The sequence below is a fragment of the Pristiophorus japonicus genome, chromosome 13 (genome assembly GCF_044704955.1).
Source record: "Pristiophorus japonicus isolate sPriJap1 chromosome 13, sPriJap1.hap1, whole genome shotgun sequence".
Classification (NCBI taxonomy): Eukaryota; Metazoa; Chordata; class Chondrichthyes; family Pristiophoridae; genus Pristiophorus; species Pristiophorus japonicus.
In genome coordinates, this window is record NC_091989.1 from 138,420,724 (window position 1) to 138,436,001 (window position 15,278).

The following is a 15,278-nucleotide window of genomic DNA, read 5'->3' on the forward strand; positions in this document are numbered from 1 at the left end:
TCAGTGCCGGGCCGGTGCCGGATGGAGTAGTCATAAGCAGCTAGCGTGAGAGCCCACCGCTGTATGCGAGCTGATGCGTTGACATTGACAGCCTTGCTGTCTGACAACAGGTATGTGAGTGGCTTGTGGTCTGTCTCTAATTTAAACTTCCTACCGAAGAGTTACTGATGCATTTTTTTTTACACCATAGACACATGCAAGCGCTTCCTTCTCGACCATCCCATATCCCCGTTCTGCTTGAGAGAGCGACCTGCAGGCATAAGCCACAGGTTGTAGTTGACCCTCAGCATTACCCTGCTGCAACACGCACCCAACCCCATAGGACGATGCATCACATGTCAGAACTAAATGCTTACAGGGGTCGTACAGGGTCAACACCTTGTTTGAACACAATAGGTTACGCGCCCGATCAAAAGCCCGTTCCTGACAGTCCCCTCAAAACCAATCGCAACCCTTACGCAGGAGCACGTGTAGCGGCTCCATCAACGTGCTCAAGTTTGGCAGAAAGTTCCCAAAATAGTTCAACAGTCCCAGGAATGAACGCAGCTCTGATGTGTTGCAGGGCCTGGGTGCTCGTCGAATCGCCCCGGTTTTGGATTAGGTGGGCAGAGTCCCATCTGCAGCAACCCTCTTGCCCAGAAACTCAACCTCGGGAGCTAAGAACATGCATTTTGACTTCTTGAGTCGCAGGCCTACCCGTTCCAGTCGGCATAGCACCTCCTCCAGGTTGTGGAGGTGTTCCTCGGTGTCTCTACCCGTGATGAGGATGTCGTCCTGGAATACGATCGTTCCCGGAATGGATTTAAGCAGGCTTTCCATGTTACGTTGAAAAATCGCAGTCGCTGATCGAATGCCAAACGGTCACCTGTTATATGCAAACAGTCCCTTGTGCATGGTGATGGTGGTCAGTAGTTTGGATTTGTCGGCCAGTTCCTGGTTCATATAGGCTGAAGTGAGGTCCAACTTGGTGAACAGCTTGCCGCCTGCCAGCATGGTGAAGAGGTCCTCCGCTCTTGGGAGCGGGTATTGGTCTTGTTGGTTCACCTGATTGATGGTGGCCTTGTAGTCGCCACAGATCCTGACAGAGCCATCCGCTTTTAGAACGGGAATAATGGGGCTCGCCCAGCCACTGACTTCAACAGGCGAGATGATGCCCTCTCACAACAGCCGGTCCAATTCGCATTACATACGGCACTGCTCTGGCTTTGTGGTGCACTGGCCTGGCGTCCGGGGTGATGTGTATCACTACTTTAGTGCCTTTGAAAGTCCCGACGCCCGGTTGGAATAGTGACTCGAATTGTTGTAGGACTTGTGAGCACGAACTTCGCTCCACCGAGGACATTGCGTGAACATCCCCCCACTTCCAGTTCAACTCGGCTAACCAGCTCCTCCCCAACAGTGAGGGACCATCGCCCGGGACAATCCAGAGTGGCAGCCGGTTCACTAACCCATTGTGTGTGACAGCCATCATTGCACTGCCAAGCATCGGAATGATTTCTTTGGTGCAAGTCCATAATTGTGTCTCAATACGTTCTAATTTGGGTCTACTGGCTTTGAGTGGCCATAGCTTCTCAAATTGCTGAACGCCCATGAGTGACTGGCTGGCCTCGGTGTCCAGCTCCATGCGTACTGGGATACCATTCAACAAAACCCTCATCATCATTAGTGGCGTTTTGGTGTATGAACTGTGAATATTCGCCGCATGGACCCGCTGAACTTCGGCATCCATCGATTTGCCCCAAAAGTCATCCTGCCTCACAGAACCCTCTTCTGGTCCATCTGCCTCATATATTAGTCTGGTTGCAGGTTTTCTGCACATTCGAGCTAAATGGCCACTGAGATTGCAGTTTCTGCAGACAAACTGTTGGAATCTGCAAGATCTGGCTGAGTGTTTTCCCTCACACCTCCAGCATGAGTTAAAGTTTCCATTGTTGGGGACAAAGGGACTATGGCCAGGAATTCCACGCTGACTGTCCCTTTGACTGCTCTTAAGTACCCTATTAGTGGGTGTCAATGGCCCCATCCTGGGCCGCATTGTCCACTGTGATGGCGTGAACGTCCGTTCAGCCTGCCATTGTCTCTGTTGAGATCCTGCTCTGGGGTCTATTGCTGCCTGGTAAATGTCGGACTGCCCCTGCCTGCCTGTGGGGCTCTGAGTAGCATTGATGATGTTGACCCCCAGATCCATTGCCGCGTTAGAGGCAGAGTTGCACGCGTAAATCATTTTCGTCTCTTTCTCCCCCACTATGAAAGTTTGAGCTAACAACGCTGCCGCTTCCAAGGTCAAGTCCTTGGTCTCAATTAACTTGCGAAAAATTCCCGCATGACCGATACCCTAGATAAAGAAGTCCCTTAGCATCTCCCTCCTGCAGGCGTCTGTGAACTTACAGAGGCTGGCCAAACGCCGGAGGTCCGCTATAAAGTCTGGTATGCTCTGTCCTTCACGACGTCGGTGGGTGTAGAATCTGTGTCGGGCCATATGTATGCTGCTCGTCGGTTTGAGGTGCTCCCCGATTAATTTGCTAAGCTCTTCAAAGGTTTTGTCTGCCGGCTTTTCGGGTGCCAGTAAGTCCTTCATAAGCGCATAAGTTTTTGGCCCGCATCTGGTCAGGAGATGAGCCCGTCGCTTGTCGGCCGCTGCATCCCCCAGCCAGTCTTTAGTAACGAAGCTTTGTTGAAGCCTCTCTACAAAATCGTCCTAATCTTCCCCAACATAGTACCGTTCCTCTGTGCTACCGGTGGCCATTCTCGTGGGTCGTGAATTCCCGTTTCTCGTCGCCAATGTAAAGTCCTTACTCTACAGCATGAAACCACACGAGGCATATTCCAGGGACAAGGCCACTCTGTGACCTTGACTCTTTATTACAGGACTCCAGAAGTGATGACCCTGCGTGGGACCTCCCTTTATATAACTGTGTGATCAGGTAAGGAGTGTCTCCCACAAGTTCACCCCCTGTGGTCAAGGTGTGCATCTGAGTTGAGTGTATACAGTAATACAGTGGTGTTACATTGTAGTTACAAACATGACAGTCACTGCTATCAATACTGTCATGGACAGATTCATCTGCGACAGGTAAAATGGTGAGGATGAGGTCAAGTAAGTTTTTCGCTCGTGTTGGTTCTCTTACCACCTTCTGCAGGCCCAGTCTGGCACCAAGTCCTTCTGGACTCGACCAACTCAGTCAGTTGTGGTGCTACCAAGCCACTCTTGGTGATGGACATTGAAGACCCCCACTCAGACTACATTCTGTGCCCTTGCTACTCTCAAAGCTTCTTCCAACTGATGTTCAACATTGGCAGAGAGTACATGAAAAGATCCCGTAAGCGACTCAAATGCAAGTTTTATCTCCTTCCTTGTGGAGAATGACCTGAATCCTGTGCAACAAATACAATGTGGCCAAGATCAGGAACTTTCTGCGTGGGAGACTGAAAGCAGAACCTCTGTGGTAGTGCACTAATATACCACTCACTCAGCCAGTTGGTGTCAGTGGCAGGGAATCTAGTATATTACAGTAAGATTTGGAATTACCCAGGAAAGTAGTGATATTAAAAATTATTGAACATATGGCAAACGTTGATTTTATGCAGGTAATGCTTAAATATTATGCAAGTTTTTAATTAATCACATGATTCAGTGCAGTAAAGGAAGTGCTGCATTGTCAGAAGTGTTTGCACAAGATTATGGGCTCAATTTTCCCCATCATTTCCGCCGTCTTTTTGGTGCGTGTCACTTTTTTTTTGCATAAGTTTTAAAATTAAAATTTCCCCAAGGAATCTGCACCAGTGTAACTGAGTTAGTTACCATTTTTTTAGGTTCGTTTTTTTTTAACGTCATGGGGGCGTTACCTCATGTCTGCGCCAGTTTTTTATCATTTTTCAAAGTTTGTTCAAAAAAAATTTCTCCTAGGTCCGCATATCTGGCCACTCCCGAAAAACCTTCTGGTGAGTTAAGAGAAAGCAGCACACATTGAAAAATCGGTGCAGAAAGACACCATTGTTTTTCATCGAAGTTTTGGAGCGAGATAAGAACACTTTAAATATGCATAATAAAGATTATATTTTTTCCCTTACAACAGAGTAGATAGAAGTTTGATGGAATTCTGAACTTTTCATTTTTTTTCAAACTCACACGCCACCACCGAACATCTTCAAACAGGGCTGGAGGCTCAGAGCATCAGCCAGCAGAATCGGCCCAGTGCCCAGACACAGGAGCTTGGCTGCAAAAGAAGCCCGGGATGGAGGTGACGATCGGAAGACTATCCTAGGCATCAAATGAGCTTTGCGGGGGAAGGAGCTGTTGAACGCAATCGGAAGAAATCACAAAACTGCAATGAGCCCGGAGAGGTTGGAGGTTGCCGATCACTGCGCCTGCTCAGACCGGCGTGTGGTCCATACAGACCTTGGGGAGAGAGAACAAAGAATCTGTCCTGCCTGCCTGCCTGCCATTTTGAGTTTCTTGCAAAGGTAAAATTTAAGCATGGGGGAAATACTGACAATGCCATACCTTGTGCGAGCCTTCTGCATCATGGTGCTGCAGAGGAGACAGTTGATTCGACGTCATCCCGTAGGATGCTGAGCAGGAGGCCTTACCCACATCGGGTATATCGAGACAAGCATTCATACCTGCACCTGAGCGATGCAGGCTGTGTCAGAAGGCTGTGTTTCCACAAAGAAGTTGTAACTGAGATTTGTGAGTTGGTGAAAGCATACCTGCAACCTAGAAGTGTCAGGAGGGCTGCTTTGTCAGTTGAAGTTGAGGTTACAGCTGCACATACATTCTATGCATCCGGATCCTTCCAAGCTACAATGGGGATGTGTGCGCCATTTCTCAACATGCAACACATATCTGCATTCGGCAGGTGACTGTTGCACTATATGCCCGGAGGAATGACTACATAAAGTTCCCCATGACTGCCCAGGCAATGTGTGACAGGGTTCTGGGCTTCTCCAGGATTGCTGGCTTCCCAAAGGTACAGGGCTGCATTGATTGTACCCATATCACCTTGCAAGCACCTTTGGAGGATTCTGAGATGTACAGGAATAGAAAAGGCTTCCATTCCATTAATGTACAGCTTGTGTGTGACGACATGCATCGCATCATGTCAATCAATGCAAAATACACTGGGAGCACCCATGATGCATTCATCCTACCCAAGAGTGCTATATCTGCCATTGTCAGCAGCAGCCAGAAAAGCACAGCTGGCTACTGGGAGACAAAGGGTACAGCCTTGCCACCTGGCTCATGACATCCCTACGCGTAACCCGGACGGAAGCTGACCGGGAATACAACATGTTGCACATTACGACGCGCAGCTTCATAGAGAGGACCATTGGCATCTTGAAACAGCGTTTCTGATGCCTGGACAATTCCGGAGGCTGCTTGCTATACTCCCCTGAGATTATTGGTCAGTTCGCTGTTATGTGCTGCATGCTGCATAACTTAGCCATCATGAGGCAGCAGCAGCTTGTAGTAGAAGACCCACCTGCGGTGAGAGTGGCTGATGATAATGATGAGGAAGATGCAGATGACGAGCAGGAGAACAAGGAAGCCATGCAACTACCTGAACCCAGAGCACACAGCGGAGGAGGGTGGGCCATCGTACCCCTTTAATGATTGCTCGAGCCTTACACCAGCAGCTCATCCGTGAACACTTTGCTGCCTGAAGGCTCAGCGGCAACTATTCCACATGGACCATGTTTACTGTTTGGAGCTGTTCCGTAATGTTGTGTTGCGTTAATGGAATAAATGATGGAAATGATTCAGTTATAATTTAAAATATATTTTATTTGAAAATTTAACAAATATTTGTACTTAATTTAAATAAAAATATTCTTGTATCAAACTTTAGTTTTCAGTTAAGATCACATACAAACTTTAAGATCACTTATTAACTTTAAACTTGTAAATTTACATAACTTACAAAAAACTTTTAATTTGAGAACAGTTCCAACAATAATAACAACAGCAACAGCAAAAAAAGGCTGCACCCAATTCTAGCTCGTCGTCCTTGGTCTTGGTGACTTCACCACCCCTGCCCGCAGGCGGTGGCGCAGCGTTTCTGGGGTTGTTACCAAGCTTATTCTTTCTAACATCTCAGGTAATGTGCACCTGTTGAGGCGGGCAGGGGGGGGCGGGTGAGGGGCTGGCAGCAATGTGGAGGGCCCGGCTTGAGGCTCTTGAAAGGCTGGTGTGGGGATTGGATTGGAGTGGGAGTGGCAGTTGATTCTGTCAATGGGCGCGGGGTCTGGGCGTGTTCCCTTATTGCAGCAGCTAACTCCAACATGCCCTCCCTCATGCGCCCCGACAGTGTCTCAATGACCTCCAACATTTCCTCCCGCATGTTGAGCAAAAGTGTCTGAACTACCTGTGACATTCCCTCACTCATGTTCACTGACATGGTTTCAGCTGACTGAGATATTCCCTCACTCATGGTCCCGGACATCGTTCTCGTTTCTCGTGAGAGTGCTGTTACTTCTCCCGGCAGTCCCGATACCTCATCGCCCACCCGACTGATGGTGTCTAGGAGTGATTGCTTCGGGTCAATACTCTCCGCATTCGTTGCCATCATGTGAACCACATCTGTTAGATCCTGCACCTCAGAAGAGCGCGATCGAGCTCTCCTTCCCCTCCTCCTCCTGGATGTGGCTCGCAGCATCCCAGTGGGACCCGCAGCCTGGGTCGGTGGGGCCCTGGGTGTGCCTTGCTGTACCCCACCATTGGAACCCACAGCCTCGGACAGTGGGGCCCTGGGTGTGCCTTGCTGAACCCCACCACTGGAACCCGCAGCCTCGGACGGTGGGGCCCTGGGTTGCCTTGCTGAACCCCACCACTGGAACCCGCAGCCTCGGACGGTGGGGCCCTGGGTGTGCCTTGCTGCACCCCACTGGAATCCCCAGCCTCGGACGGTGGGAAACCATGGAATGTCCTATCAAGACTCAAGCCGCTAGTCAGGGAAGGGGCTAGCAACTCAATGGGCGGCACCTGCACCTCCTCTAAAGTGAGTACAAGAGATGGGGCTTCATCCATCCCCTCCACCTCCCCCTCACCTCCATGCTCTTGGTCTGGAAGGTGGGATTGGAAGATGTTCTCCTCTTCAGGCTCGTCATCGTCTGAATATTCTTCTGCACCATCAGGGTTGGTCTCAAGTTCTGCAAAATATAACAGAACACAGACAAATGGTTAGCAGCACAGAAAGGGGCAGGGAGGGTGGCATGAGTAGGCTCACACAGCGCAGGCAGCAGGCTGATTTGAAGGACCACGATGAATGATAGCACATTGTATCAACCAAAGTGTAGCTGACGGAGACATCCCCATGAACCGAAGCATGGCTAGCCCATGCGGTACTTAACATTTAGCAAAGCCAGACTGTGGAATTTGCAGGACTTACCCTCTCCCTCGAATGTGGGCCCAGCTTGTGCAGTGGTGGTTGCTTTTCTCCAGGCAGGCCATCAAAGCAGCAACCCTCTCTTCCAAGTGTGTCAGTGGGTGCAGATTTGCTAGGCCTCCTCCTGTTCGAGTTCTCTCCCATTTGTTATGTGCCACCTTCCCTGCAAAGATGAAAATACAACTTTTTAAAGAGGGTGTCTTTCTGCTGGGTGGGACATATATGGCTGGTCACATTTACATTACAATTGCAATTGCATTGAATAAATGAAAATATTACTTACACTAACTACTTGACCAAGGTCCTGCCACTTCGTTTTTGCACTGGTCTCCAGACCTCGGGGTGATCACCATTGCACAGTAATCTTGTGCAAGTTGGTTCCAGCGTTTCTTCATTTCTTTGGGTGGAACTTTGATGTGACCTCTGCTGGTGTCCAGCTCCTGCCATCTGGCCTCAATCACAGTAACTTGTGCCTCCACTTCACCATGTAAGAAACACTTGATCCTTGCACCGCGTTGCATCTTGTATTGCAGCTCCGATTTTTTCAATCTTCTCATACAGCACTCAACGCTCTCACACACACAACTGGCTCTTTAAAAATAGCCGATTGCAGACCGAGAGCTCTACTGCACATGCGCACCCATAGGAATAACGTCAAAAACTTCCTTTTTTTCCACGCATGCGCAGGAGGTGCAGCATTGTTTTTTCGGTGCAGACAGCAGGCTCCACTCCCCGAGGTGACTGGACAGGGTGCGCGGCGCCAATTTTGAAAAATACAGCGGGGAAACTTGGCACAAATATTTTTGGAGTATTTCTGGTGTAAACGGCCTGGAAAAACGGGCATATCTCTGGCAATACGACAAAAAATGGCTTTGGGCTAAATTGAGCCCATTAAGCTGCTCAGCTGGAGGTAAAAGGTCCCATGGCAATATTCAAAGAAGAGCAGAACTCTTCCTTGCCTTGGCCAATATTCCTCCCACAATCACCACCAAAACAGATTAACTGGTTATTCATTTAATTTTCTCTTATTTGAATCTTGTTGTATGCAAATTGGCTGCCGTGTTTGCTTATATAAGGACAGTGACTACCCTTTAAAAGCATGGTGGGAAGTCCTGAGGATGTAGTGAGGCAATATATAAATGCTAGTTCTTTTTATTGAACTGCCATTGTATTTGTGGCAATTGCTCAGCAATAAATACAAACATATATGACAATGTTATGTCAGTCTTTTTTACAGAAGAATTCTGAATTCCTAATGCAAGGGAGCATAATGTGATAATTATTAGCAATGTCATGATCATGGATCACATAATTCGTCCTTTCTCCTCGAGCAGCACATATTTTTCTTATATCCAAAAACTGATTGTTTAATCGCTCAACTACTATGTAGAAAAATGTAACATTTTACAGATTAAAAAGTTATAAATGTAAAATTTGTGTTTAAAACATCTTACCATTTCTGTAATATCTGTCAAGTTTGTCCAACAGATTTTCATCCTCTGACGAATGTATTACAGTTTTGGCAGCTTCATATACAGAGTCTAAGGAAAAATAAAACTGCATTTTTCAATCACATAATTAGAGAATACAAGAAGTGTAAAAAAATTATTTAGAAACCGTAAGTACAATATACATTGGTGTCACAATGCAGGGTTAATTCAATGCACATCAAAACAAAATTACATAAGTATTAACATTATAGTCAAATGCCATTAACTAATCTGGCTGAAGTTTGAAATTTGGAGAAGACTCGATCTCTGTTAAAAATTATTTCAACTAGTTTTGTGAGTTTGTAATATAGTGTAAATATCCTCCAGTGAACCAACAAATTGTTTTTACATTGCACATACTCAATACTGGAGGCTTGAAAAAAAATGAGAGCTTATTATAAAGTGAAGACAGCAAACCTACTACCAGTCCTTGAACTCTTTAAATTTGTCATTAAATTCTACGTCTGAAACAGTCTTATTATTAATCTGTAACAGATGAGATTAAAGATGACCCCTATATATCAGAACATTCCCTCACCACCCGTATTTGTGCAGATTACATAAATTAAGATTGGCTAGCTTATTCCAGGACTTAATTATATATAATGGTACATGCTTATCCATTAGACCACTTCTAACTCTATACAGTGCTTGTATACTGTGCTTGTGTACAGAATTATCTCGGCAATAGCACACTATTAAGATGATTCCTGCTAAAAAAAAAGGTCGTCTTTTAAATGTATTTAAAACAATACCAGTATTCAGAATGTTGACATACAAATAATGTAACAACCTAACATAATGTAATCCATAACATAAGATTCGTCACAGGAGATTTATTCAGGATTCTGTATTTACAATATTACCCTTCTAATAGTTATCAAAGCTAAACACTACACAGTCAAAATTGGGAATTATATTTTTTTTGAGGTTTCACTTAACCATGATTTTTAACTCCCCACATGCCTGCTGATCTTATTCCTCTACTGATCTTTCTCTCTTGCCAAATTCACTGAAAGGATCAGATCTTGAGAGCACTGTTTCAGACCATCTGCCAATTCAACGTACTTTGACTAGGTTCATCTTCTTCTCATTAACAGTTCTAGAGATTGAATATTGAATTATTAGTCAATCCAATTTCTCTCCTCCCCTTCAATCCAAACGGGACTTTTTTCTAGATATATGCCTCATCAGAACCATCACTCCCGCTCAGTGCAGGAAACAGGTAAGGGGTTCAGTGCTATCTTTTGAGGGAGGAGGGGTGACACTCACCAGCATAACACACTTGGTCAGACAAAAGGAATTGATGATTCAAATCAACTCATAGAAGGACAAACGTCAGAGAATAGGGTTGGATAAAATGTTGCACAAGTTTATTTTCACAAAGCAACACAGGAAAAATGCATCATTTAAGTGTCTGAGGAATTGTACTCTGTCCAGAGATGATACAGTACTGCTGGGTTGGATGCTCATTTCTAATAGCTGAGATTTTCCCCAAATATAAACAGGGCTATAAAGAAAGTCTGGGTAATACAATCACTTTAGGAAGGAATTGCATCAATCTTTACCTGCACAGTGGTAAAACTACTGCCCCAGATGATTACATTGTGCAGTTTTACTTGAGTGACAGAAGACTCTGGACCTTAGCCGAGTATAATCAACAACTCTCTTACCACTAATTTTTGTTACTGAATTGTGATTTCAAGATTTTGACCATGGAAATCAACCGTAGGAGGCAATTTTAACCACCCACCCATCGAGTAGCAGTTAAAATATCTCAAGTTATTTACCCACCCTGAAGCCTCCAGTCCACTATCCATAACTTTAACCTGCTCTTCTGGACAAACAGCGCAACATGACATGGAGCTGTTCATTCATACTCTGAAAATTGTATTAGCTCGGAAAGGTGTAACAAACTGCATAATTTGACCTAGTACGCCGCAGAACTGGGAAGCACAGCGGGTTAGCATGCTGTAGAATAGTTTGAACTGCTCATTTGATTTACATAAAGATCAGATTGTATTTTAGAGTAAAATAACAAAATGGTTATTTAATTTGTTGCGTTATTTCTTTGATCAAAAAGAATTGGTCTGTGCCATTGCGGAGATTGAATAAAATCATGCAAAGTATGTGTTTCCTCACGAGATATTCACCACTACCTTGTGACAGCTGCATGACAAGATATGGATGTTTTGACTTTTACCAATTTGCATCAATTACATGGTTGATTAAACCATCTAAAAGAGTTGAGGGCCTCGAATGGGCAACCCACATGATCTCCAGTAGTCAATACTGCAATTAAGGGGACAATCACAAGACTGCTATCTCACTCATACATATATATGGCCGCAGATTTCAGTTCATTGGAGAACTGCTCTGTTTATGGATTCATCATCTGCTGTCAGCACAAAACAAATGTTTTGGGAGAATGCCCAAACTACGAAAATCTGTCTTCTGTTGCTAATTGGATACATTTATGAAGCATTGTTGAGTTTGTCGGAGAACCTCCACAACTGGAGGTTATAAGAAGTATTGCTGTTTACACCTAGTTGCTAAATGGTTAAAAGCAGAGTTTAAACACCACAAGGGTTATTTTTAAAGCTGGTGGTTGATCAGAAGTAGAATCTCAGTATCAGTCCTTCTTGAAGAACATTTGATGAAGAGGAAGGATAGAAGTTTGCCACAGTATGAATCAGGAATTTAGAGATGAACTCAAACAGAAGTATGTGTACAAAAGCTAAATGGCTTGTCCTGAACTTGCTCATTTATATATATGTTTGTTTATTGTATTTTTGGTACTTAATGTTTATTTTGCTTCAGATTAGTATTTATTTGTCAGTAAATCTCAGGTTTTTGCAGTAATATCTGCCATTTCAAAGCAGAATGGGTAGCATTGCACACAACTATGCTATACCTAGTAAGCAGATTACTGCAAGTAGAATAATTTTTAGAGTTTCATGTATGCAGCTCTACAAGAGTACAGAAAAGGTACGACCTTTGAATCCTAAGGAACAAACTTTGCTTATGAGAACCATAGTTTGACATTTGAGAGAAGATGGTAGTAAAGTGTGCAAAACCATTTTATAATCTTTTTATATCTGGGTTGAAAGATTCCTCTCTTATTAACAAACATTGCCTTTGGAGAATGAGTCTGTGCAGTCTTAACCAAACACTTTGTATATGTAGATCAACAGGATATAATTTAGCACAAGAATAGTTGGTATGGAAATTGAAAAAATTTATGGTGTAAGAAGAGGTGTTCGGAGTTTAGGCATAAGGAACATTGTAAGACTGAGTGGAGGGAACTTTAATCAGTATCAGTCCTTGCTATACCTGAATTGGGAGTGCTTGATGTTGATAATGGGTGACAACTGTGCAAAAGCATTCCATTCCCGTGCTGATACTCTTGCCTTGATCAGCACTCAAACTTAATTAAATCAAAATGTTGTGTTTTTTGCTGAATTCACATTCAGAGACTCTTCAAAAACAATTAAATTAAATGCACACTTGGGAATGCCTAAGCTTTGGTTCTGCCAATCTGCACCTAGACTCTTTAGAAAGTGAAGAGTGTCCCTCTGGGAAAAGAGAGGCAACACCATCTTGGATAAACAAATTGTACAGTTGTAGATTTCTCAGTAGCTTGGCTTAGACAAGGAAACAAGGTGATGAGTTTCCAAACATCGAGTTGACCCAACTGTTCCCTCATTTCCGCCAATACAAATTACCATCTGATGCAGCACAATCAGCGTGGGCTATTATTCAACATGAATTTTAGTTCAGCATTAAGAAAGTCTATTTCAAACTTATGAAAAATCCGCTCCACTATCCATATAAAATTTAAGTTTAAATTTTGCTTTCCAACATATGATATATGATGGAACACTGCACCAAGGAATTAGATTTGACTAGGAACGCATATTTGGTTACTTGATGGGACCCTTTACCAAAGATATTCCAGAAGTAGTATTTCAATCTCACTGGTCTGAGGTTTTTTTTCAGTATTTCTCAGATTTATAAATAACACAATGTTCCCTAATATAATCTTGCTAAAAGATAGGTCAATAGGGCCAACTCTGACTACTGAAACACATTTGTTAGTTGTTAAAGTCTGTCTATTACCAATCCTTCTACTACAGTACAGCATCATTCCATAGCAGTAATCTCATTAGATCCAAACCTACAACAAAAGCAACATTTTCCTCTATGAGGATGAAGGTCCTAACAGTTGGTGAATTAGATGAACACCATATATTGCAGTCTATAAGAGGTTGCAGCATTCTTCCAAAAGAAGCCAACTAGATATTTATCAGCAGAGGGGGGAAGCTAGAAGTTCTTAAAAGCTCTAATTCCCTCAGCCCTTTCACTTGTTTAGCCACTTAGTAAAAAAAAACAGTCCAAAAGCCAAAAGCCTATTGGTCTTCAGAGGATGTTGAATGCCATTTCCACTAAGACTTACTAGTTTCAGGATTATTAAAAGTAGTGCAGAACATTACTATACAATTGCACTGAATGCCTGCTTGTTTGAGTTGTAGTTATACAAATTTGAAAATATTTCAAGGGATTGGTGGGAAAAATTTTCAAGTTGTGATATATTAAGTTGAAAAGAAAAACAAACACTCAGAAACAAGTTAGCTACAAAAAAACTCTATTATATATCTTCTCCCAATTCATCTATCTTTCTATCTCTCAAATATATCTATATCTCTGCCTATCTATTTTAAGTTAATATTGTAATTTCTAACTCCTAATCTAGAATGAGGACTATTTTTTATTGAATAAGCAGAAAAACATTCTCGAAATTCCTGTGCTGATTAAGGAACACAGATGAGTATGTGTCTACAACAAAGCTCACCATCTTTTTCAAGTAGCTCTCATAAGGAGTATTATTACAGCTCACAAATTAAACAGGAACTTCCCTAAATAGTTTACCATTCCACAATATTGTTGCAAGTTGTTTTTATTGCTTTTTCCCCCAATGTGCTTGATTGCTTCCACTTTTGACCCCATTCGGCCTTGATTAGTTCTGCGCTAAGTAGCTACCCTATGTGACTGACGTTTTATACTTTGTACATTTAGTCATACTCAGCTTCACATTGTACCGCCTCCCAGGAAATTACCCGGGAGTTTGCAGAGGCACTGCCATGGCAGGGCTGCAGTTAGCACCCCGGGCCGCCATGCAGCCAGCGATGACGTCATCGCCATGTGCAGCGACCCCTTACCGCCCTGCAGGGGAAATTGCGAGCAGATGTCAATGCCAGTTTGGTGGGTCACAAAGCTGCCCGACATCCACTCTCGAGGTGCTAGTTAAAGGGGAGAGCGCCAGCACCCGAGGACCATATTTTTTTTGTCAGCCGACTCTGCAGCGTGGATGGCAGCCTGGCACTCTGTCTTGGGGCGCCAGGTTGCAGGCCCAGTTGCATGCTGCCCTGGTGGCCGAGTGGAGGATATCATAGGCCTTGCAGAGTGCTCAGCAGCCCTCCCCTTTAATTGAAGGGGAGGGGTGTTGAAGCGCGTCAGCGCTAGGCGGATCATCCGCGTAGCGTTTCCTTCAGTGCACCGGTTACCGCCCCCAAAGCAAGTGGAGCACGCGAGATTACGCTCCGCTTCCTTTGAGGGGCAGTAAGGGAATTCTGTGGTGGGCGGGACTTCTGCGCTGGGTGTTAAAAGTTCCAGCCCCAGAACGTTACCGCCCGCAATTGGGGCGCAGGACAATTTTGCCCCCGCAAAGTCTAAACCAGGAAGTATAAAGTAGGAAGTATAAATTAGATTTAAATCATGTACAGAAAGTAAAATAAAGATTGGGAAAGACAGATGGGATTAAGACAGAGATAAAAGAGACAGACAGAAAAACTAAAAAAAAATATTCATATCTCCAACACTAATTTCTGAAGCAATGAGACTCCACATTTGTAAAATTAAATTCTCAGGGCTAAAGAGGTTGTTGACAGTAATTATCACTTACCACGCTGTTAAAAATACTTCTGAATGCACCAGCCCTAAATTTTGTTGCGTCTTCAGTGGGGAACTTGTGGGCAAGTACCCCAACTTCTCGCCACTGCATTGATTTCAATGCCAAGGCTATCGACAGCGCACCCTATGGAGGAGCAGAGTATCTCAGACAGCAACTTCTGGATTTCCGTGTTTAATTATGCATGTGCGGACGCCGGAAGTTGCTGTCCCATTTACTCTGTTACAACAGTGAACGCCGTTAATCTCGCCTTTATTATCTACACAAAATCCAAGACAATAACTTTCACTTACTCTGGCAATGTCACCATATGACATCTTGTGTTGAAAATTTCTGGTGCTGAGTTGATCATAAAGGACATCCTGGTATATGCTTATCTGCCGAAAGAACTATGAAAAATACAACTGTGACAAGTCCTCTTCTAATTGTATTGTG

General features: G+C 44.1%; 1 protein-coding gene across 3 annotated transcripts in view; it reads right to left on the minus strand.

Moving 5' to 3' along the window:
• Window positions 1–15,278, minus strand: part of phkb (phosphorylase kinase, beta) — a 381,738-nt gene that overhangs the window by 345,440 nt on the left and 21,020 nt on the right. For all 3 annotated transcript variants that reach the window (XM_070898048.1, XM_070898046.1, XM_070898047.1), the window contains one exon: window positions 8,840–8,926. In XM_070898048.1, coding sequence (XP_070754149.1) covers window positions 8,840–8,926 — 87 coding nt within the window. The remainder of the gene's footprint in view (window positions 1–8,839; window positions 8,927–15,278) is intronic.